This window comes from Dasypus novemcinctus, chromosome 13 (assembly GCF_030445035.2).
Source record: "Dasypus novemcinctus isolate mDasNov1 chromosome 13, mDasNov1.1.hap2, whole genome shotgun sequence".
NCBI lineage: Eukaryota > Metazoa > Chordata > Mammalia > Cingulata > Dasypodidae > Dasypus > Dasypus novemcinctus.
Genome location: NC_080685.1, coordinates 45,921,340 through 45,947,653, shown reverse-complemented (window position 1 = coordinate 45,947,653; position 26,314 = coordinate 45,921,340). Strand labels below are relative to the sequence as shown.

Genomic DNA, 26,314 nt, shown 5'->3' with positions numbered 1-26,314 from the left:
ACTACATAAAATAAAAAATAAAAAGTTCAATTCATCAAGAAGATATACTTTAAAAATACATGCACCCACTGAAAATAGTCTCAAAATACCTTACAAAGAAAGGGATAGAACTATAGGGAGAGTTAAGATAACTCTTATCATTATGGTTGAGATTTTAACACACCTCTCTCTACTATTAAAGTCAAGCTGGCAAGAAAATCACCAAAAATAAAAAGTTTTGAACAATATAATTAACAATCTTGATCTAAGATATATCACATATAAAATTGGGCATTCAACAATTACAGTAATATTCTATTCAAGCACACATGAAACATTTATAAAGTACATTTATCATGTATGAGGCCACAAAGCCTGTCTTTACACATTTCAAATAATGAGTTTCACACTAACCATATTCTCTGACCACAAATTAGATGTTAATGACAAAAAAAGATGAATGTGTATAATTTAAGAAGTTAGGAAAAGAACCATAAAATAAACTCGAAGAAAACAGACGGAAGGAAATATCAAGGAAAAAAAGCAGAAATAGAAAACAAAGAGGTTAAAATATATGAGGATCAAAAAAGGCTAACAGTTGGATTTTTGAAAAGATTAACAGCACAGAAAAAACAATGGGGCTCAAATAAATAATTTTACAATGAAGAGTAGGCAGGGGGGTCCACAAATTTTAAGGAAAAGATAATTCCAATCTCATACAAACTCTGCTTGAGGGAAAAAAAAATGTTTTCTTAGTTATTCCCTACTACTCATTTTACAACTTTCTATCGAAATCAGATAATAAGAGTATAAGAAAGGAAACTTACAGGCCCTTTTACTCAGATTATATATGCAAAAACCATTTCACAAAAAAATTAGTAAAAGTAATCCAACAAGGTATCAAAAAGCTAATACATTATGACCACGTTAGGTGTATGCCCAGGAAGGTAAAGATGGTTTAAAGTTAACATTTGTAAGTGCTATTATCCACTATATTAATAGAGTAAAGGGGAAAAACATATAACTTGATAGATAAAAAGAATGTTTTAAAATCAACAGCATTCATGATTAAAAATTCTTAGTAAATTAGGACAGAATGGAATATCCTTAACCTGATACAAGTATCTACAAAAATTTTAAAAACATCAACCTAAATAAACCAATGGAGCTATCCCTCTTAAAATTAGGAACAGATGTGATGTCTATATAATTATTTGCCAATACAATAAGAATGGAAAGGAGGAAAGAAAATTCATATTTGCAGATGGTGTGACCATCTACATTAAAAAAACTGAAAATTTACAGACCAATTACTAGAAATAAAAAAAGAACATTTTGAATGGATGTTAAGATAATGTGCAAGCCAACTATATTTCTAAACACCAGCAGCAAATAAATAGGGAAAATACATTTTTAAAAAGTACCATTTACAATAGCAATTAAAAAGCTTAACTACCTTTAAGCCTAAAGAAAACCATGAAAACCTATTTGTAGAAAATTATAAAATGTTACTGAAAGGTATTTTTAAAAAGGCCTAAAGATAGAGCTATCCCATATTAATGGATATGAAAACTTAACATTGTAAAGAGAATCAATATTTTACTAAAAATATAATAAAATTCTTACAGACTTTAAAAATTGATTTTAAAATAGTAGAAAGGGCAATGAATAAATAAGACCCTTCTAAAAAAGAATAAAAAGAAGGGACCTGCCCCAACATATATCAAATTTTATTATAAAGCTATAGCAATTACAAAAGTATGGTACTGAAGCAGAGATAGACAAACTGTCCAATGAAACAAAAGAGAAGAGTCCAGAAATAAAGCTGTGTTTATATGGGACTTTGGTACATGGCAAAGGAAATCACAGCAGATCCCTGGGGAAATTTAACAAGCACTATATGAAACAGGGAAAAAGGGTTATCTAAATGGGGGAGGGGAAGGGTGGTAAAAGGATCCCTACTTCATGTTCTACACAAGAATTATTTCTAGATGAATTAACAGTTTGTCAAAAGTAAAATTTTAAAAGATTTAAAGGAAATATAGACGTCTTTTAAAAAAAATCCATGGTAAATAAGGATTTGAGATAAAGTGATATGCATAAAAGGAGGATTTGATATATTCCAACTACATTAAAATTAAGAATGGTTCATGAAAAGACAACTTAAAGAAAGTAAAAAAACAAACACCAAAAAAAAAAAAATCACAAACTGGGATAAAATATCTACACACATACGAAAGATTAACAGATTAATGTAAGAAATACATTAAGAATTTCTATAAACCATCAAGAAAAGAAAACACAATTCAAAGCAAACCAGTAGAAAACCAGATATGGCTAATAAACATATTAGAGATGGATAATCTCATTTTTAATCAGAAAGATGAAACTCAAGACATGAGGTACCATTGTACATCCAGTCAATCACAAATTCAAGAAATGTGACAGTATAAATATTACAGAAGATGTGGATCAATGTGATTTTTTAATACTGCTAATGGTTGTATCAATTTACACTTTCACTTTGAAAATAGATTTGAGATTGTCCTGAAACAGTTGAACTTTTCACTTTCAGGCTCATATCCAAGAGAAACTTTGTATCAGGAGGCAAGTTTCAGAATGTTCAAAGTAGCAATGTTAAAAAAAGCAAAATCTTCAAACAACCTACATGTCCCTCAACAGGAAAATTAATAAATTGTGGTATAGTCATAAATGATTATATAGCAGTGAAAATGAACGAGCAACAGCTATACATATCACTGATGAAGCTCAGTAGCATGTTGATGGAAAACAAAACAAAACACTGGCAAGTCCTAGTCCTATATACTGAAGGATATCCCACCCTTTATTTATATATATGTATAAGGTTCAAAAGTGGGTAAAACAAAATAAATAATATACTGTTTTGGCATTAGTGTATATGTTTTTTTGTTTTTTAAAGCAAAGGCATGAAAACAATATTCAGGAGTGTAGTTAACACTGGTGTTGTGGGCAGAGGGACAGAATGGAGTTAAAGGCAGATTAAGTTATTGGTAGTGTTCTAGATCTTGAGTTGGGTGCTAGACATTTATATTATTAAATAAATGAATAAAGAAAAATGGTCACTCATTAAGCAACAAAAAGTGTGTGTCACAAACCAAGAATTATAAAAATGTCATTCTTGGAACGGATGTACTTTAAGCAGTTGAATGCCTGCTTCCTACATGGGAGGTCCCAGGTTTGGTTCCCAGTACCTCCTAAAAACAAAAAAACCAAACAAGCAAATAAATGTTAAGAACCAAATCAGGGGAGCTGATGTGGCTCAGTGGTGAGTGCCAGCTTCCCACATACTAGGTCCTGGGTTCAATGCCCGGCCCCCTAGTACCTCAAAAAAATAAAATGAAAATAATGCAATTTTCCCTCTCCTCAGAATAGGTTAGAAGCCCTCAGCACTCCCATAGTCTATGCAAAGATCACTGCAATTAATAGGTTCTATTATTTATTGTGTTTGTTTATCCCAATGACCTGTCAGCTCATGGAGAGCAGAGGCTGTATTTTCAGCATCCTTTCATCACCAGCATCCACGAGACTGTTTGGCACATAACTGGTTTATTGAATGAATAAAATAATATATACAATACTGATTCATCTAGGAATTTCAAAGCAATAGCAAAAACATCAAGATCTCAGCTATTATTCTACCTGGAAGATAGCATGTAATAGATGGAGAAAAAAGTAGTGTGAATCCAAAGGAGATACAATTGACCTAAGAAAATTAAACTGAAATTCCTTTTTCTAAAAAAGCAGTTTTACAGAAATATATTTGCATATCTCAACCAAAAGAAAGGAATGGAAAAAATTCAACCAGGGGCTCAGGGAGTTGATTAACATGAAGTGCAACAACATATACGTCATGGGAGCTCCAAAGGAGAAGAGAAGGGAACGGGGCAGAAAGAATATTAGACAAAATAACAGCCAAAAATTTCCCAACTCTCAAAAGAAAGCATTTACATGTCCAAGAAGCACAGTGTATCCTAATCTGAATAAATGTGAACAGATCTAACCCAAGACACATACTCCTCAGAATGTCAAATGTCAAAGAAAAAGAGAAAATTCTCAGAGAAGCAGGGAGAAGGAAACCATCACAAACGAGGAACGTCCACACTAATGAGGGAAGTCATTAATATGGGAAGGGTGGAAGGTGTGGGGAATGGGGCATGTGGGAATCCCGTTTTTTTTGTGTGTAGCATTTTATGTAATCTATGTATCTTTTAAAAATAAATAAAAAATACATATTAAAAAAAGTGAATATATCACATTAAAAACAAAAAACAAACAAGCAAACAACAAGCAAAAACAATGAGCAGACACATGAGGGAGCAATCTCGGGGTGAGGGGGCAGCAGATAGTGGCTGATGGAATGGATAAAAAACAAGAACCATATGCTGCCTACAAAAGACTAACCTTAGATCTAGGGATACAAACCATCTGAAAGTGAAAGGCTGGAAAGAGTCCATGGAAACAGTAACCAAAAAAGAGCAGAGGTAGCTATACTAATATTGGACAAAACAAACTTTAAATGCAAAAAAGTTATAATAGATACAAACTGTCATTACATATTAATAAAAGGAACAATCCACCAGGAAGAAGTCATAAATAACAATGCAGCTAACCTGAGTGTCCCAAAATACATGAGGCAAACTCTGGCAAACTGAAGGGAGGAACAGACATCTCTACAATAATAGCTGGAGACTTCAAGACATGACTCACATTAGATAGAACAACTAGACAGAAGATAAACAGGGACACAGAACTTGAACAATAGGATACATGAGCTAGACCTAACAGACATACACAGAACATTTCACCCAAACTCAGTGGGTTATACATTCTTCACAAGTGTTCATGGATCTTTCTCCAGGATAGACCACATGTTGAGTCACAAGGCAGGTCTCAATAAATATTAGAAGACTGAAATGATACAAAGCAGCTTCTCAGATCATAATGGAATCAAACTGGAAATCAAGAATAGTCAGGAAAGAGGGAAATGCCTAAATGTGTGGAGGCTAAACAACACACTCCTAAACAATCAGTGGGTCAAAGAAGAAACTGTAAGAGGAATTAGTAAATACACTGAGACAAATGAAAACAAGAACACAACTTATCAAAAGTTAGGGGATACAATGAAGGCAGGGTTGAGAGGGAAATTTATACTAAATGCCTAATCATATCATTGATGTGGAGGCAGTGGCCACTGGAGGTCCTGAGGGCAGGGAGAGGGAAAAACAGGTGTAATGGGGGCATTTGTGGGACTTGGAAATTGTCCTGAATGACACTGCAATGACAGATATAGGCCATTATAAATCTTGCCATAATCTACAGAATTGGGTGGGAAAGAGAGTAAACTACAATGTAAACTTTAATCCATGTTTGGTGGCAATGCTCCAAAATGTTTTCATCAATTGCAATGAATGTACCTCACTAATGAAGGGTGTTGTTAATGTTAATGTTGTTAATGTTTTGTTAATGCAAAATCTGGGAGGTGTGGGAGGCAGGGCATATGGGAATCCCCTAATTTTTTATGTGACATTTGTGTAATCTAAGTATCTTAAAAAAAGAAGAAAAAAAAAGAAGAGCTAAAATCAAAGATACTGAACAACTGAAGACACCAGAAAAAGAACAGTAAAGCATTCCCAAAGCAAGCAGAAGGAAAGAAATAATAAACAGAGCAGAAATAAATGAAATTGAGAACAAAAAACAATAGAGAAATCAACAAAGCCAAAAGCTGGTTCTTGGAGAAAATCAATAAAATGGATAAACCCTTACTTAGAATAACAAAGAAAAAAAGAGAGAAAATACAAATAAAATCAGAAATGAAAGGGAGAAATTTATGACTCAATTCATAGAAATAAAAAGGGCCATAAGAGGATATTATGAGAAACTGTATGCCAACAAACTAGACAATCTAGATGAAATGGACAAATTTCTAGAAACTACAAACAACCTACATTAACACCACAAGAAACAAGAATTCAACAAACCAATCACATTTAAATAGACTGAGGGGAGTGGATGTAGCTCAAGTGGTTGAGTGTCTGCTTTCCCATGTCTGAGGTCCCAGGTATGATCCCTGATACCTTCTAAAAACAAAACAAATAAATGAAAAAACCAACTCTCACTGGGGAACAGATGTAGCTCAGTGGTTGAGCACCTTCTTCCCAAGTATGGGGTCTTGGGTTCAATTCTGGCACTGCCTAAAATAAAATAATAAATAAATAAATAAAAAGATTGAATCAATCATTAAAAATCTCCCAATAAAGAAAAGTGCAGGACCAGAAGGCTTCACAGGTGAATTCTACCAAGCATGTCAAGAAGAATTAACACCAATTCTGTTTAAACACTTCCAAAAAATTAAAGAGGAGGGAAAATTACCCAACACATTTTATGAAGCCAACCAACATCACCCTAATACCATATCAGATAAAAATACTAGAAGAAAATTACAGACAGGTCTCTGTAATGAACAGAGATGTATAAATTCTCAACAAAATACTCAAATAGAATCCAACAGCTTATCAAAAAAATTATAAGTGGGATTTATTCCTGGTATACAAGGGTAGTTCAACATAAGAAAACAAATTAACATAATAAATCACATTAACAAATTGAAGGGAAAAAACTCCACATGATCATCTTGATTGATGCAGAAATGGCATTCGACAAAATCCAGCATCCTTTCTTGATAAACATACTTAGAAAGATCAGAATAGAAGAATCCTCAATATGATACAGGGCATATATGAAAAACCCACAGCCAACATCGTACCCAAAGGGGAAAGGGTAAAAGCTTTCCCTTTAAGATCAGGAACAAGACAAGGATACCCACTATCATCACTGTTATTCAATATTGTGCTAGAAATTCTAGCTAGAGTAGATAACAAACAAACAAAAAAACAGGGCATCCAAACAGGAAAAGATAAGTAAAATCACTATTTGCAGATGATGTGATCCTATGTTCAGAAAATTCTGAAATGTCTATATCAAAGCTGCTTGAGCTGCCCAGGTTGTGGAGCCTTGTGTGAGAGGATAGCAGCAGGTAGAGTGTGTGTGGTGATGTGCTGGTCTCCATGTTGGAGGGCTGGGGTAGCTTTGGGGAGTGCTTGCTCTCTCGCTCACTTCCTTTGCACCCCCCCACCTGCCAGAGTATGTGCAAGGTCAGGGGGAGGGTTTCAGGGGTGGGGGTGGGAGGAGGTGTTCCAGTTCCAGGAGACGGAGGGAGGTGGAGGCTGGAGGGGCTCTGGGAAGCCATGGACCTCTAGAAGCTGCAGGAGGCACTGGAAGATTTTGAGAAGAGGGGGAAAAAGTAAGTTTGTCCTGTCCTGGATCAGTTTCTTTGTCATGCAGCAAAGATGGGAGAAACAATGATTCAGTAGTCACAACCTAAAAGCTATTTTATTTTCAAACTGGAGAAAGTGATGGGTGATTTCAGAACTCCACCTCTTGAATAAAGAGGTTCTCCCAACCCTAAAGTCGAATATAGTCCCTTTGATGAAATGAAGGAAAGAATATTGAAAATTCTTACTGGATTTAATGGTATCCCTTTTACTATTCAGTGACTGTGAATTGCTAACAGATCCAAGGAGAAACTATACAGGAACAGACAAATTTCTCAGAGGAACAGAAAAGAATGTGATAGTTGTTAGCTGTGTTTATCCTTCTTCAAAGAAAAACAATTCCAGTAGTTTGAATCGAATGAATGGTGCTATATTTCCTGGAAATTCACCAAATTATACTGAAAATTCTAATATAAATGGGCCTGGAACACCCAGGCCACTTAATCTACCAATTAAGATTTATTTATGTATTTAATTCTCTCTCCTCCCCTTCCCTCCCCTCTCCTCCCCTCCCACCCTGGTTGTCTGTTCTCTGTGTCTATTTGCTTCATCTTGTTTCTTTGTCCGCTTCTGTTGTTGTCAGCGGCACGGGAATCTGTGTCTCTTTTTGTTGCATCATCTTGTTGTGTCAGCTCTCCAAGTGTGCGCTGCCATTCCTGGGCAGGCTGCACTTTCTTTCATGCTGGGTGGCTCTCCTTATGGGGAGCACTTCTTGCGCACGGGGCTCCCCTACGCGGGGGACACCCTTGCGTGGCAGGACATTCCTTGCGCGCATCAGCACTGCGCATGGCCCAGCTCCACATGGGTCAAGGAGGCCTGGGGCTTGAACCGCGGACCTCCCATGTGGTAGACGGACGCCCTAACCACTGGGCCAAGTCCATTTCCCGCAAAGATTTCTTTGTTAGTCCCCACGACAACAAATGGTTTGCCTGAAAGCACAGATAGCAGAGAGTTCAACCAACAGCAAAATGAAGCCAGAAATCACAGTGACTCCCTGACACCTGGATCAGAAAGTTCCAACAAACACCCACATGAGGATACTGTGGAAGCTGAGGAACATGAGGTAAAAAGACTGGGATTTGACAAAGAAAGTGAAGAGTAAGAGACACAACCAGTCCAACAGCTTCCAGTGAAATTTCTCCAGTTACAGTAGAAGATCAGAAGCATCATCTTCATCTCAGGGTAACGACAAAGCAGTTGTTAGACTACTGTACTGGCAGCACTGTTCAAGAGGATGAAGATGAAGGAAGAAGAGTTATAAAGATGCCAAGAGAAAAGATCCCAGAAAGAAAAAAAAAGGAAGAAAAAGAATCTGGTGGTCCCTGTGAATGAAGATACTTCCGAGGAAAATAATTGTATGGAGGAATCTGGTCTGGCTCAAGCTGAGAAAGATGTACATTCTGAAGGCAGTGAAAATACAGGCTCTCAAAGCAGTGGTTCTGACTGCCATGAAACTAAAGAATTAGTAGGATCCAATCCTAGTAAAACAAGAGAGATTCTCTCCAAATCATTCATGGAAAATGATGAAGACACAGATGAATCAATAAAACAAGACTATTTAGAATAATTTAGATGCAGTATTTTATATAACAGTTCTGGTTTTACACTGTATAAAATTTATGGAGTAAAGTAGACTTTCAGTTGTTTGGCTTTTTTTAAAGGTTTATTTATTTACCCTCCCCACCCCCCGCAGTTTTATGCTCGCTGTCTGCTTTCTGTGTGTTCTTCTGTGCCTGCTTGTCTTCTCTTTAGGTGGCACTGGGAACCAACCCTGGGACTTTCTGGAGTGGAAGGGAGGCACTCAATCTTTTGCACCTCAGCTCCCTAGTCGGCTGTGTCTCTTATTGTCTCCCCCGTGTCTCTTTTTGTTGTTATCATCTTGCTGCGCCAGCTCTCTGCACAGGCCAGCTCTCTGCTAGGGCCAGCTTGCCTTCATCAGGAGGCCCTGGGAATCAAACCCTGGACCTCCAGGAAGTAAGCATGCAGAGGAAAAAGAAGCAAGCCCCGAGAAGAGAGGAACCCTGAGCCTAGAAAGCACCAGCAAGCCCTGGGAAGAGAGGAACCCTATGCCCAGAGAGAAGCAAGACCTGGGAAGACAGAACCCAGTAAGCCTGAATCATGGCAGATGTCAGCAGCCATCTTGTCCCAACAAGTGGAAATAGACTTTGGTGAGGGAAGTAACCTATGCTTTAAGACCTGGTATCTGTAAGCTCCTACCCCAAATAAATGCCCTTTATAAAGGCCAGTAGATTTCTGGTATTTTGCATCAGCACCCCTTTGGCTAATATACCAAGTTAAACATGTTCCAAGATATATGTACAAATGAAAATTCTGTTGTATACTTCTGAGGTGCCTGAGAAAAATACTTCATTATTTATGAGAAAATGCACTTTATCTTGGAAACTGTGTTCAAATATTAGCTTACTATTTTGTGGAATGAATGCTTGTGAAGCTGATATGAGACTATCTCAGAAGAACTGGGTAGGTTCCTTGGCCTTTTGCTTGCTTTTCTGAACATTGTGAGTATTAAACATTTCTTTATAAATTATTGTAGAGTATACAAATGTCAACAGTATGAAACACCACCGTACTGGAAGAATTAATATATTACTTTAGTAATGTACCTGAGCTAAATGACTGAAGCTTTAGAAGTGCATAGAAACCAACATAATTTGTATTACATTAAATATTTTTGAACATGCTTCTTTGACAGCCAGAGTTATATTTTTCAGTTCAACACAAAGCACAATGATTACTCTAAACTCACTATTTTCAAATTCACATATTTAAAGTCATGCAAGCTGAAAATTCCCTGTCATAATTACTGGCTGCCAAATTTATACCTGTTTTTCAGCTGTACCTTTTGATATTTAGAATTTTTAAATTTCTGTAAAGTAGATTTTATATAATGTAATGTACTCACTGCCTTTGAGAAGTGGTATATAATGGTATAATTTCTGTGCATAAATAATGTTTGGGCTTTCAATACAATAAATAAAAATGTTATGAAAAAAGTTACTTGAACTAATAAAACCTAAATTCTTTTTTTTTTTTTTTTTTTAAAGATTTATTTATTTAATTTCCCCCCCTCCCCTGGTTGTCTGTTCTTGGTGTCTATTTGCTGCGTCTTGTTTCTTTGTCCTCTTCTGTTGTCGTCAGCGGCACGGGAAGTGTGGGCGGCGCCATTCCTGGGCAGGCTGCTCTTTCTTTTCACGCTGGGCGGCTTTCCTCACGGGCGCACTCCTTGCGCGTGGGGCTCCCCCACGCGGGGGACACCCTTGCGTGGCACGGCACTCCTTGCGCGCATCAGCACTGCGCATGGCCAGCTCCACACGGGTCAAGGAGGCCCGGGGTTTGAACCGCAGACCTCCCATGTGGTAGACGGACGCCCTAACCACTGGGCCAAAGTCCGTTTCCCCTAAAACCTAAATTCTTGATTACATTTTTGTTCCTTTCCTCTTCTTTAAGAGTTTTTAAAAATTCTATTTTTAATATTGCAAATTCTCAAAACTTCTGTTTTTATAGGTGAGCAATAGTTCATAGGAGGATTCCAAGGTTAAAGTATGAAGTTAATAATAAACAGAACTAGTGAATAAGTTAAAAAAAAATACTGAGGCAAATTTAATACTTAGAGAAGTAGGCTAAAATATAAGCAAAAATATATTAAACACAAGTATAGAAAATTAAAAACATGAATTACTTTGCATACTGTTTTCAACATTGTTAAGATCTTTTATAAAATACACACACACACACACATATATATATATAGCAAGAGTGGCACAATTTATTTGATATATAGGTATTACTGAAACAGTTCACAGGCAAACAAATAGAACTGTTAGGATAGAAAAGGATTGATTTATTTAACCTGGAATGAAAGGGAGTAAGGGGTAATTCAGTTAGCCAAATGAGGTTAATATACATAGGATACTGTACAAAAGATAGAACATAAGGACATCAGTAAAATTACAGCAAGTGAATTTTGCACTAACCTGCAGAAAGAAATTCCTTACTGTGAAGTGTGAAACACTAAACGGAAGTTTCCTAGTCTAGGTACCTAATGAATTTGATACTCATCTAGAATGTATGTTAGAATAACCTGGAAGGTGCTCAAAAACAGATTTTGTGTTCAAGTAAATGTGGAAAATGATGGATTAAATAAAGTTAAATAGGTTTTATTACTGCAAGTCTTCTAAGAGGCTTTATTTTGCTAATATTCATTGTGAATCTCAAAATGAAGTATATCAGCAGAATGTTATAAACCTTGAGGTTTTTTTTTTTTTAATTCAAAGATTGAAGAATCAGTTTCTTACAAACACAGGGAAGCTATTCTCAGCACACACACACCCCTCCCCCCACTGCTGTGGGTGTGTGTATGTGGTATGGTATGTCATATATCACAGCTTTGCCTGAGAGAAATTTGGGATAGGGTTTGCCACACACTAGCTGGAAATATCTTAGTAAAGAAGAACTATTTTCTATATCTCTACTTGATAACAGCTATAAAAACTTTGGTACAAGAGCCAACGTTGCTATGGGTATATGTTAAAGAAACATTCTCTAGGTATAAATAAGAAAAGTACTAAAACCAAAGAAAAAATTAAATCCCATTTAATCTATGCTTCACTGGAAATGCCTCTGTTAGACTACTATTGTCTTTCAGGATACCAAGTTAAAGAACCATGAATTCTTTTAATTTATACTAAATATCCATTCTTACATAGAAAAAAAAAACCTCATTAATTTAGACCTCCTAATTTAAGATTTGTGATTATTCAGATAGTTATACAAAAATTTACCTTCAACTTGGCAATTTAAAGTGTTTGCTGTCCATCTATGAATAAAAGTCTAGAAAATATATATTAGCTGTTAAACAACACTTTCACGTGCTTTAGAAGCACTTGTTTACAGTAAAAACCAGTTTAGCATTGTCATCTGGTTTTACCAACATGAAAGGTCTATATATAGGAATTCCTTGTCATTTCAACATAGATCTTTACAAGCATCTGACATAAAGATTCAGCTGAGTTATTAGAGAATATCTTGCCTTTTCTGTTCCATTTTCAGGAGAAACCTGGGTTCTTTGCCTCACAACGTATTAGTAAACAAAGGTAACAGATAGCAGGCTTGATGTTTTATCTTTAGAAGGATTTGCTTGTGGGGCTGGCCCTCAGCTGGCATCTGCGAACTTGGCTTTTAGAGTGTTGTTTTGCCTGGGATACTGAATCCTGCTCTACCAACTTTTCTAGATTGTACAAATAATGTGATTTTATGGTGTCACCTGCTTTCCTTTTGGAGGTCTGGAATTTTGGTTGTTGCTGATGGTTACAACTGTGGACGATGTCTATGGGACTAGTTCCCACTAAAAATCCTGGACATTAAGTCTTAAGTAGGCTTCCTTGGACAGAATATACTTTATACATGTTACTGAATTTTATTGCTGGAAGGCATGTGCTCTATGCAGCCCCTCTCAGGAGGGAGAACATTGGCAAGTTTGTGCCTGGATTCTTCCAGACACTGCCTGATGTCTTTTCCCTTTTACTGCAATAAACCATACCCATGATTAAACAATATCTGAGTACTATGAACCTTTCTGAAAGTCATCAAATGTGTAGGAGGTTATGGAACCCATAAAACAATAATTTATAGACCTTTCATTTGTCTGCAAGTTTAAGGAAGTAGAGTTGAGCAGAGGTGAGTAGAGGTGTAACCCCTTAAACAATTTATAGGCCTTTGTCTGCAGGTTTTAGGAAGTAGAGGTGGTAGAGGTACAACCCCTGAAACAATAATTTATAGGCCTTTGATTTGTCTGCAAGTTTTAGAAAGTAGAGGAGAGAAAGCAATAAGCCAGATCATCTCAGGGGATATGAACAAAAATTGAGTTCCAGTTTTAGATTAAAATAATGTCTTATTTGACAACTTTTATTTATATATGTATGACTGTATTATGCTGGCCTTAAAGGTACATATGAGTTTACTTAAGAAAACACACATATGCAATAAATGTTACAGCTGCAATAGCAGGTGTATGTAAGTAAGGACACAGAAAAGTTCAGTTATATCTGGGATTATGGAAAGTATGGGCCAAGAAAAGTTCCAAAAAGAAGCTTATGACGATTGTTGATAGGGGAGCAGGTATAGCTCAGTGGTTGAGCTTGCTTCCCATGTATGAGGTCCTGGGTTCAATTCTTGATAACTCCATTAAAAAAAAAAAAGAATATTGACAGATTAGGTGGCCCAAATGATAGGAGAACTGTAAGGAGATCCTTTGAGTTAAAGGGCAGAATTTTAGTAAAGATATGAAGACATAAGAGCAGCATGATATATTCAGAGATCTCCAAGTATGGCTGACGTACAAAGCATGAGCAATACTTGACACTAGTCATAATCATAACATGGAGTGCCTTAAATACCAAGTAAAGAAACTTGAGTTTTTCTACATCATAGGTAATGGAGAGCCAATGAAAGCAGATCTGATGCATGATGGAGACGACTGGAGGCAGATGGAAGACTATTTCAATAAACCAGGCAAGAAGTGATGAGGTAATAGCAGTACAATGAAGTGGATGACTTCCGTTTTATTTAACATTCAAAGAGATAACACGGCACCTATCATTCAAAGTATTAGCAGATTATAGTAAAACATTTATAAAACACTACAAGAGTCGCAATGTACTATAAGAGTAGGAAAGATGATCATCTGCAATGATATTACTTTTCTAATTTTGTTTATTTTAAGCAGAAGTTTATATTTCTTGAGCAGTCTTTTCCAACTCAGAATATGGCAACTGCAGAATATGGCAACTGCTAAAAGGGGAAGTAGAACAAATGCAAGTCAGGTGTCAGGAAAAAAACTGCTTCATAATAAAAAATTTCCCCAGACAATCTCTAAATAAATAAGAAAAAACTGAGGTAGATGAGAATGACTCTAAACCCATTCACTCTAAGAGAACTGGTAATTTTAGCATTTTCTGTTTTATCATTGTTTATTAGGTCATAATAATCTCCATTTCATTTTTTTAGCTTTTCTGAAACTCATTTAAAGCAGCATAATACTTTTTAGTTACAATCTTCATTGTAAAAAGAGAAAACAGCTCTGAGTACTTTGGATAAAAGGTATGTATCAAAATATCAAAAAGTTCCGAAATAAATTCTATTTTACTGTGATTTAACTAAAAAGTAGTAACTAGGGGGACAACCAGCAAGATGGCGACATAGTAAGGAGCTCCTAGAGGCCAGCTCCTGCTACAGGGCAGTTAGTAAACACCCAGAGCTCTCCGGAGCTAGCTAAAACACCAGTTTGGGGCTCCAGGAGACCAGAAGTGCATTCTGCAACATCCTTGAAGGAATGGAAGGAGGAGACTGCCCATGTGAAGGGAAGATTCGTAAGTAGAGCGCTCCACACCACAGAGGCCGGTGCCCATCCTCCACAGGAGGCATAAGTGGCCTAAGGGGCTGTTCTGCAGCTGGAATTGAAAGCTCCACTTCCCCAAAACAGGGGAGGAAGAGACAGTTGCACACCAATTTCAGCTATGATGAGGAAATTCAGTGGGCTAAAGTATAATCCTAAGAACAGCTCAAGTTTGAAAAGTGTCCAAGTCGGAAAGAAACCAGTAGCCACCATCTTAATGCTATACCTGGCACGAGGGGAAGCAGGGTGGACTGAAAATCAGTGCTGGTAGGGAATAGCTTCTTTCCATGCAGATCAGATTGCAGCTCTAGCCTGGGCCCAGGCCCCACCTCAGGCAGGGAGGAAGCTGGGGAGACCTGCGCCAGCCTCTCTGGGAAATTACCGGCCAAGTCGTGGAGGTCAGTGATTACCCTACTCTGGCAGTGCAAGCCACCCCAGGAGTTATTCTGTGGCTGGAACTGGACGCTCCATTTCCCAAAAACAGGAGAGGAAAAGACAGCTGGCTATCAATTTTGGCTACTGATTAGTAGACTTGGCTAGCTAAGGTATAACCCTAGGAAGAGCTAGGGTGTGAATCTGTCCAAGTCAGAAAGAGGCCAGTGGCTGCCATTTTGACTCTGCCGCCAGCATGAGGGGAAGCCCGGCTGACTGAAAATCATAGTGACAGTAGAGACTGGTTTCTTTCACCCACATCAGCCTGCAGCCCTAGCCTAGGCTTCAGCCCCACCTCTGACAGGGAGAAGGCTGGCAGGCCCTGCACCTGCACTTGGTAACTGCAGGTATAGTTGGCTGGCACAGACTGAATAATCAGAAGTCTACCGGGGGCAACTGCAGTCATCTTGGACCCACACTGCAAAGATTGCTGCCCACACCTGCAACTCCATCCCCTACACCAGGCAGGGGAGAAAGGGACATGAAGCTTCATCAGTCTCTCTGGGCAACTACAGTCTAGGCCTACACAACTTGGATTATTCCACACAGCTGTGACTCTGTCCCTACCCCTGGCAAAGGAGAGAGTTGGGAGAAGCTTCATTGGTTCCTGGGACAATGAGGGTAGCTTGAGTGTTCACACCTATAGCATCAACTATATATCCTTCACTCCTACTGCACAACCAGCAAGGGAGAAAAGGCAGGAAGCCCTAAACTAAAGAGAAAAACTGCACACAGAATAAATACTCTAGTAACCCAGGTACCAAGACATCAACAAAAAATTACAATCCACATCAAGAAACAGGAAGATATGGCCCAGTTAAAGGAATGAGATAAGCCTCCAGATGACATAAAGGAGTTGAGACAACTCATCATAGATGTTCGAGCAAATCTCCTTAATAAATTCAATGAGATGGCTAAAGAGATTAAGGATATTAAGAAGACACTGGATGAGCACTAAGAAGAATCTGAAAGCACACATAGAAAAATAGCAGATCTTATGGGAATGAAAGGTACAATAAATGAAATTTTTAAAAAACACTGGAATCACACAATAGCAGATTTGAGGAGGCAGAAGAAAGGACTGGTGAGCTTTAAGAAATGGCCTCTGAAAGTGAACATCCAAAAGAACAGATGAAGAAAAGAAAGGAAAAAATTTAACGAGGTCTCAGGGAACTAAATGACAGCAAAAGACGTGCAAACATATGGGTCATGGGTGTCCCAGAAAGAGAAGAGAAGCGAAAAGGGGCAGAAGGAATATCTGAAGTAATGGTAGAACATTTCCCAACCCTATTGAAGGACATAGATATCCCTGTCCAAGAAGCACAATGTAGTCCCATCTGAAAAAATCCAAACAGACCAACTCCAAGACACATACTAAACAGAATGTCAAATGCCAAAAACAAAGAGAATTCTGAGAACAAGATAAAAGCAATGCATAACATGTAAGAGATACCCAATAAGATTAAGTGCTAATTTCTCACCAGAAACCGTGGTGGCAAGAAGACAGTGGTATGATATACTTAAGATACTACAAGAGAAAAATTTCCAGCCAAGAATATTATATCCGGCAAGATTGCCTTTCAAAAATGAGGGCGAGTTTAGAATATTCACAGAAACTGAAAGAATTTCTAAGCAAGAGATCAGATTTTCAGGAAATATTAAAGGAAGAGATCAGATGTTCAGGCTAGAGGCTGAAAAGAAAAGACAGGAGAGAGAGACTTGGAAGAGAGTCTAGAAATGAAGATTATATCTATAAAAGTAAAGTATCAAAAAGATGGTGAATATAAAATTAGTCAGGAATAAACTTAATCTATGATGTAAAGCACTTGTATTCAGAAAACTGCAACTCATTGTTGAAAGAAATTTAAAAGGGCCCAAATAACTGGAAGAACATTCCTTGCTCGTGGCTTAGAAGACTAAATATCACTAAGACGTCAATTCTACTCAAACTGATCCACAGATTCAATGCAATCCCAATAAAAAGTCCACCAGCATTTTTTTAAAAAAATGGAATTATTACCAATTTTTAAAAAATGGAAAACACAATTACCAATTCAGGTAAGGTGTCCTGGATAGCCAGAAACATTTAAAAAGGAAAAGCGAACTCTCATCTCCAGACTTTAAATCATATTACCTAGCTATAGTGGTAAAGACAGCATGGTACTGGCATAAAGACAGACACCCAGACCAATGGAACCAAGCTGATGGTTCAAAAACAGACCCTTACATGTATCATCAAAGGATTTTTGACTAGCCTGTCAAACCCACACAGCTTGGGCAGAATAGTCCATTCAACAAATGGTGGTAAAAGAACTGGATATCCATAGCCAGAAGAAGGAAAGAGGACCCTTATTTTACACTTTATCCAAAAATTAACTCAAAATGGATCAAAAACCTAAAAATAAAAGCAAGAACCATCAAGTTTCTATAAGAAATTGTAGTGAAATCTCTTCAAGACCTGGTGGTAGGTAGTGAATTCTTAAAGGAGATAAGAGCAAGACTGAGATGGGCTACTTATGTTTAAAGCATGTACAAGTTTTAATTAGCTTTACTGTAAAAGTGTGGAAATGTATAGAGTGGATGGTAACACATAGTAACATTTAGTTCATAAATGGGTATGAGGCTGAAAATGGTAGTCTAGGTATGTAAATGCCAATTGACAGAATGCTAAAGAATAATCTAGGAACTGAATTGCACGATAAACCAAGAGGTGGATGAGAATTGTGGTTGTGGTACAGATGCAAGAGTGTCCTTTGTTAGCTAGAGCAAATGTACATTACTATTGCACGGTGGTAGGAATGTGGAGAAGCATGGGAAAAATACAACTGGAGTGACCTATGGACTATGTGGCTAGCAGTAATGATATAATATTCTTGCATTTATGCCAAAGATATACTGTTTTGATAATGGGGCAGTATGGAAAATATGTGCCAAATGTACACTATGGATGTGGTAATAATCAGATGATATTGTATTATTTATAACAAATGTTCCACCAGTGTGGTATGTCAGTAGAGGGATGTTTGGGAATTCTGCACATGTGCATGACTGTTTTATAAGTTTACAACTTCTGTCATAAAAATATATGTTAAAAAAAAATAATAGGGTGGGTTCTGGGAAAAATATAAAAATGTAAGATAAGGACTATAATTATTAGTAAGATTCTGACAATATTCTTTCATATTTTGTAACAAACATCTCACAACAATACAAGTGATGGTAGAGGGTTGATGTATGGGACCCCTGTATGGTGTTATGCATGCTCGCTTTGTTTTTTTTTGTGTGTGTGTGTTTTTTTTAAAGATTTATTTATTTATTTATCTCCCCTCCTCCCCCACCCCAGTTGTCTGTTCTCTTGTGCCTATTTGGCTGTGTCGTCGTCTTTGTCCGCTTCTGTTGTTGTCAGCGGCACGGGAATCTGTGTTTCTTTTGGTTGCATCATCTTGTAGTATCAGCTCTCTGTGTGGGCGGTGCCATTCTTGGGCAGGCTGCACTTTCTTTCGCGCTGGGCGGCTCTCCTTGCGGGGCGCACTCCTTGCGCGTGGGGCTCCCCTACACAGGGGACACCCTGCGTGGCACAGCACTCCTTGCGCACATCAGCACTGCGCACGGGCCAGCTCCACACGAGTCAAGGAGGCCCGGAGTATGAACTGGGGACCTCCCATGTGGTAGACAGACGCCCTAACCACTGAGCCAAGTCCACTTCCCCATGCTTGCTTTGTAAGCTCACAACTTTTACTATACACTTATTGTTTATGTATGTTCATATATAAATGATATAAAGATAATAATAGGGTAGGTTGGGAGAAAAATACTTTGGTTAGTAGTAATACTTTGACAATGCTCTTTAATCATTAGTTTAAAATGTTTAACAACCATGCAAGGTATTGGCGGTAGGGTGAGGGATGAAAGTCCTGTGTGATGTTATATATGTTTGTTTTGTAAGTTCACAACTATTACTATACACTTATTGTTTATGTATGTTTATGTATGAGTGATATGCTTCAATAAATTTTTTTAAAAAGTGGTAACCAGTAGTAGACTAATTTGCAAAAGTTTACTTCAAACATACCTTAATATTAAAACAGCACAGGCACAAAAACAAAAACAAGTTTTTGAGATTTTTAAATAATGGGAACCCCCATGAGCAAAGCCTTAACCAAGGAATCTACACACCTATAATATTTTTTGGCTTATATCATTATTTCTGTATTCTGCATGGGGAACACTAACAATTTCGTATTTTTAAAAATTGTTGCTACATATGTTTTACGTTACCCTTTGTTTTTCAAACTAATGGTACATAAGAGATATGTGCCACTAGAATTAGGAACAATGCTGATTTTATCAGGTGAGGTTTTTGGTAGATTATTGGTGGGATGAAGGCTCATTTTAAAGTATTATTCAATAATGCATCCATTTTAAAGTGTTTTTCAATAATGTATCCCATTTTTGGGTAGAACAGAAGTGTTTGAGAATTATGTACCATCTTAATGTGTGACACTCTTAAGTTTTACAAGGAAACAGCTTTCTTCCAAAAATCAAAATTTTAAACCAATGCATAGAATTAGACTCAAGTCCACTTTTAGTTATTGATTTCAAGAAAATGAAATATATTTGAATTATAACAAAGTGGCTAATTGCTATCCCGAAACAAGTTTAAAAACAAAAATAAACTGCATTCAGAAAATATTCAAAATAACCTATAAAGGTACATCATTTCAGATTACAATTTTCACGTGACATACCTGAAGTGAACATCAGTTACATCTGCACATGATACATTTCTTTTCATTCTATTCCCATGCAGTGCATGCAGCTAAATACAGTTTGTGAAAAGCAACCTGCTTTACAAAGCTTAGCACTTATAGTTCAGTAAGTTCAAAGGAAATATTAACTGTTAATAGGAAAGGTGGTTAGCTGTGGAAAAGAGGACCTAGCAAATCCATCAAAAAGAAGAAATTAAATAATGAAGGAACATACTGAATTACCTCATTATTCTATCACCTATTGTTGTTCCTCTGATATTAAATCTAGTGAAGGGAACACAATAACTAAAGTCACTCATAAAGACTTCAAAGAACCAAATATTTAAAGCATTAAGGTCACTACTTTTATCATCAATCATCACAATCTAAAAAGAGCTGTTTTCCCTTCGTGATTTAAGCAGTGAGGAATATGTCATTCAGCTGTATGTATATGAAGAAATTATGGAATCAGAAACACTCACTGAAGAGACAGAGGAAGATGAAGCTGCATTTAGTACTTTTTGCCTTTTAAATAGATTAGAACCTAACCATGTCACCGAGTGTGGGAATTGAACTGATTTATATAAAGGGTAGCATCCTTGGAACACCTACATTCCTGTTCCTCAGGGCTGAGGTGCTCTCTGGGAAATATGTGATTAAGCCCCAAGCTGACTCATCGGGCCTCATCAGAGACTGTATCACAACCAAGCAATGAGTTAACAGGGCTTTAGTTCCCTAGGAACTCAGTTCTTTTCCTCTGCAATTTTCTTTGATAAAGAGTAAACTGGAATCATTAGAATTACTGAAAGACTGATTAACATGATGGCTGCAGAGATGCAGGCAATCTCATAGTGTACAAACAGCTCTGGCTTTAAAGATGAAGGCCATGTTCCACAGAGTCCAGAGTTGGTAGATGGAACCAAGTCTCTGCCCTCCTTTTTAAAATGATTAAGACAATCATAGGATTAATAACCTTTAATTCTTTATGGGGGAAAAAAACCCAATATCAGAGCATTTTAATTGAGGCAATAACTAAAAACTACTCAAGACTATGTGAAGACTTCTTCAAGCAAGCTTACTCAGATGCTTGTCTTTTTCAGAGAGCCATTTATAGCCTTCCTCCTTAATTTGGCAATTCTCTATAGCCACCAGGTAGGCCATCATACCATTTACTATGAGATGGATTTGGCACTGTGAAAAGCTTATGTGAACACCATGTAAATTAAATATCAGACAACTCTCCTTTCACTCCAAGGGACATAAATACTATTTTGATGTACTCTTTTTTTAATTCCATAATTTTATTTATTTTTCATTTTCTTGCCCTAAAAAAGTTAAAGGGGACTTGAATAGGTGATGATTCATAGATTTCATTGTTTTAGACTCCGAATTTCTGTTAGTAGAGATATTTTACAATAGATGACAGCTTGTTTCTCTCTATAAAGGGTCAGCAAACTATATAGCCAGTGGGCCAAATCCAGCTGGCTGCCTGCTTTTTTTTTTTAAAACAGTTTCTAAGCTAAGAATTGTTTTTACATTTTAAGGTGGTTGTATTTTAAACTGGTTGTTTAAATACCTATGTAATCACCTTGATATTGCCTCTTGGCCCACAAAGCCTAATATTATTTACAATCTGGCCTTTCACAAAAAAAGTCTGCTAACCTCTGATATAGAGTCCTAGTTATATATGTATAGAAACTAGTTATAGTTAGAAGAGCATTCCACTTTAAAATATTTGTTAGTTGTTAGGGCCTTTATTTTCAAAGACATTTCCTTCTCCATGCTTAATACCAGCCCCAAAATAAAAACTGGTTCATATTTATTCAACCAAATTATAAGAAAGCAAATCTTTTTTAAAAAAGTCATGACTTTGCATTGTAAGGAACAGTTCTGATATTTCTATTAGAAGTATATAAAAAATTATGTAGCTATAAACTTTTTAGGTTTTCATTTTAAAAATTAAATTTGGGGCAAAAATTATGAGATCCACTATATAGTTCTTCTTACTAATTAAAGTACAAATCTGACTAGTATATATTTTTACCAATCAATTTTAGGATCAATTCTCTACCCTAACCAAACTAAACTTGACTGGGATTTTCAAACAGTAGCAGGTAAGGATCTTTAAGACTTGCATCTTTTTAGTTTGGCATTTTATCCATGTCTGGAAAGTAACCTTATATTCTAAGAACCAAACGGTATTACACATGTGATTTTTATAGTAGATCTTCTGAATGAACCCTTAGGCACTTTAGAAACTGAAATTCTCCAAAATCAAATACCTAAATTATAAGCTGGTTAATGATTTTAATGTTCTCAAAGCAGCAAGATGTTTTAAACTTTGTCTTTAGAATAAAAGTCAACATACTTTTTCCTACAAACTTATATGTAAGATGAAATTGTAGTAGTCTCAAAGATGAAGAATCCTTAGAAAGGTGCAAAAATATTAAAAGTATACTTTATATAGGTACTTTAAAATTAACTCAAGGCAGTCTTAAGGAAGTCAGGAATTACAAAAATTAGTTAAGTAGAAGTCAGAAGGGAGATTTTCTTTCCACCATTTAACAAATTTTTACTAAATAGCTAAGAAAGAATAATACAATGTTAAAGAACTGATACACCCAGGAAATGGTCACTATAATCCCTTTAGCATCACCTCAGCACTGTTTTCATTTCATTGTTTTTTAATTTTATAAATTGTTTTCCATGTTCTTTTTATAAAAAATTTTCCATGTTCTTATAAATGGCCATGTGTATTTCTTTACTGTAATAATTTATTTTCTCAAAGGTATTTTATTGTTCTTCTATTAATCTTTAGCAAATTTACTATGATGTCCTATAAAACAACAAAAAATAAATGGGAAAAATCTAAATACCTAAACTACATATAAATAATAGTAAATGACATTTAAGAAAAAAGCATGGAAGCAAATGTGGAACCAAAGATGGATTTAAATGTGGATTTAACCATGAAAGAGTATAAATTCAGGAGTACATGCATGAAGTGGCTGTTCTCTTGGATCATCTCTACTCTAAAAGATGCTGGTTCAGTGCCAACAAATTCTGGGTCAGTGGGGCTATCCAGAGCGATCTTTGTGGCAGAAATCCCTAGAACATATATATCATCTAAATATCAAGAAAATTATAAATAATAAAGTTCTATAGAAAATAGTACAGTTTCTAGTAATATCTCCAAATTAAGGATAAAAACATTTTTTACATTCTCTAGAACCTACTTTTCCCAAATCCTCTTTTCTTATTAATGCTATACTACTGTTTATTTCTAATTTTATGTCTAGAATATATGAAACCCCTGCTTAGCACCACTGTTTCTTTAGCTATAATGCAGGTTTAGCATATAAGTGTTATAATTAGCCCAGTAGAAGATGCTAAATTACTGTGATTTTCTGCAAGTGTCCAATATCCATTAAGAAAACATTTTTTAAAAGTTTAAATAAACAAATCTAGGCAGAGATATGCCATTTTACTAGAATTTGGATACTTAATTTTTGTTTTCAATTATGACCTTGGTATCATGGTTAAGCAACTTAAATATAGGAAAAAAAAACAAGGATATGTGTGTACTTAGGAAAATAGAAGGCCATAAAGGTACATGCTTAAATGAGCTATAGAACCTAGCTCTCCATTCTGGTTTTAGAAACCATTAAGTTTGACTTTCAAATTGTGCTAAATTTGCTAACCTTATCTGTACACATAAAGTGATAGTGATATTCTAGGGGATACCCTCTGGGTATGGAAATAAACGGAACTAAATTTTGTTTACTTATCTAAAATGTATACCAAATATGCTAAGGACTAATGTGTGGCAGGTAAAGAGAAGATGTTTAGTAAATCTCTAAGTCCAAATATAGGAAAAGGTTACTTGCTTTATATTTAAAAACAGTGTCACTGCAAAGTAAACACTTTACAAATATTACTAAAGGAAGATAAAGATACATTCATAGGTAAGAAAAGGCAGTTTCACTGAACTGCAGGCTATAAGGTTCAGGATTTTTGCTTGTCCTCCATCAGTCCTTATCCCTAGAGCCAATCTACCATAATTACTTTTTTAAATCTTCTAAGTAACCACATAGAATATCTCCATTGTTTAAAACAACTACCATTTATTTAGTGCTTTCTCAGGAGGCCCTATGATTGACAGGTAGATACATAGGCAGTTGCTGTTTCTTTTTAAGTCTCCTTACAATTCTAGGTAAGCACACCATTTTATAGATAAGAAAACCAAGCCTTTAAGAGACAGTAAACAATTTGAGAGAACACAGCTGGTGAAATCAGTATTCAAACCCAAGCCAATATGTTCTTGACTATGATACAACATTGCCACTCTTCAAAGATAAATTAATCTTCATTATATATTTCAGTTAACAGAAATGACAGAATATTTAATAAATAGCAGTATATTGAGTCCCGAAATACATGAAATGGCTTGAATCAAATTTCACTCCTGTCTGAACTAGAATAAACCTAGAGTTAAGTCCCTGGAAGAGGAGAGAATTTACAAAGAGATTTGATCCCATTAATTGTAGAAATAGTTTTCTGTAAGTATGAAATGCTCTGTACTTTAAAAGATTTAGTAGATTTTATCTACTAAAAAGAAAAAATGTATCCTTACATTTTGACACCATAAATGACACCATAAAATTTAAAATGGAAATATTATTAATAATAATAGAACATATTAGGAATTAAATTCTTTATTCAATCTATAATATTAACTGGTAGAATTTTTCCTTTTCTAAATTGAGTCACTAAGTTTAGTAGAATCAAAGAAAAATATGTTCTCAAAAAGAGAAAAAAATCATACTACTCCAATCCATGGTCAATATAAAAATAGTAAAACAGAGCATCAAATAGGACAATCTGACCTCATAAATAAGCTGTTGGTCATCACCAACTTTCTTTTCCCTTGATCTGTAACCTGAGGAGCAAGCCTCAGTGCTGGAGATAAAGAGCAATGGAGTATTTTTACTCCACTCTTAATGCACAGTTTTCTCAGAAAACGTATTATGCGAAAGCATTTATAGTTTTAAAAGTTCTGTGAATTTCTATAACTGAGATACCCTTAGAGGAAACAATTTAGTGTTAAAAATGGGAGAGACTCCCTCATGTGACTTCAAACAGTCTTGTGAATTATATTTTTAAAATATCATACTAATTGAAAATTTACTAACCTATCACCAGGTCCTGCTCGATACCTTGCACCTGGGATCAGGACTGGGTCATCATCACTGTCATCTGTGTCCTGGAGAGCAGAGTCCCTAGCTGATGTTTCCTCATGAACTGAAGGCCCGATGGCTGTTTGTGGCTCAGGATTGGTGACATTTTGATTGCTGGCACTTTCAGTGCTAGGCTGATCTGAAGTTTCTGGTTCCTCGCCTTTTTCAGACAAAGTGGTTTCTTCAGGAACCACACAAGATCTGCCAAGATTGAGGTCTTTCCTTTCTCCTGAGCTGGACTCCAATGGCTCAGATGTGAATTTATCTGATTGTGCTGTCAGAAAATAAAGTAGTAACAACTGGACATGTGGCAAACATTATTGAACTTAATTTCAAAAGTGACAGACTTTGAAAATTGATATTAAAATTTTCAGAGTTAAGTTTCTATTATGAAGTCCAATTCCCCTACAAGCACAGGAAGTGTCCAAAAGATATTTGAAAATGGCTCTAATTCTAGAGAGACTACCTTTAATAGATCAGGGTTTTTTTATTTTCCCACATAAGGCAATTATCTAAATAGAGCAAGACAACTCACCTTTAGGGTTCTGAACTGTGTTTTCTACAGATGTGGCTTCTTGATAGTTTGTCACATTCTCTGAAAATTCTTCAGGAGCTTTGTAAATAAACAAGATCATCAAATCCAAAATTTCTTAGAAAAATAAATATCAACTTACTAGTCCAGTTTTCTCATGGATAGGTTCTTAACCTTTTCTGGGTAGCTACAACCCTTTGATACTCAGATATATCTACTTTTCCCTACCCCCACCCATTACAATGCAAAAATATATGTGGACATAAAACTATGCAAACATTATCATAGAAGAACAATTCTAACACTTCTTTTCTGTATATGAAAAATCCCTGATTTAGATTTTTCCTCATGCTGACTTTAATGATCTTGCTTTTCTTAAAACATTCCCAAAATCTAAACCTAAAACCGAGTATTTTTCTGCCCCTTTATCATGCTTTTGGTACTATCTGAACTATCATGAGCAAATGGAAAAGGTGATTCTATCATAAATTCTGTTTTGGCCACTGAAAATACTTATTTCTGGGATTTAACTGTAAGAACCCATGGATCAGTCTCTTTTGCTCTTAATTGGGCATTTGCTTATCAGACAGTAGTCTTAT

General features: G+C 36.1%; 1 protein-coding gene and 2 pseudogenes across 6 annotated transcripts in view; 2 read left to right on the top strand and 1 right to left on the bottom strand.

Annotated features, from left to right (window-relative positions):
• The window catches only part of DCAF6 (DDB1 and CUL4 associated factor 6), a 173,157-nt gene that overhangs the window by 15,093 nt on the left and 131,750 nt on the right, over positions 1–26,314 (bottom strand). For 3 of the 6 annotated variants that reach the window (XM_004464197.4, XM_004464192.4, XM_004464196.4), the window contains 3 exons: positions 25,719–25,796; positions 25,139–25,457; positions 20,190–20,231 (listed from right to left, as the gene is read on the bottom strand). In XM_004464197.4, the coding sequence (XP_004464254.2) occupies positions 20,190–20,231; positions 25,139–25,457; positions 25,719–25,796 (439 nt within the window). The remainder of the gene's footprint in view (positions 1–20,189; positions 20,232–25,138; positions 25,458–25,718; positions 25,797–26,314) is intronic. The other 3 variants (XM_012527431.3, XM_012527432.3, XM_004464193.4) reach the window with 1 other exon arrangement.
• Positions 7,172–7,908, top strand: LOC101421114 (serine/threonine-protein phosphatase 4 regulatory subunit 2 pseudogene; annotated as a pseudogene).
• LOC139436182 (serine/threonine-protein phosphatase 4 regulatory subunit 2 pseudogene) lies at positions 8,224–10,226 on the top strand (annotated as a pseudogene).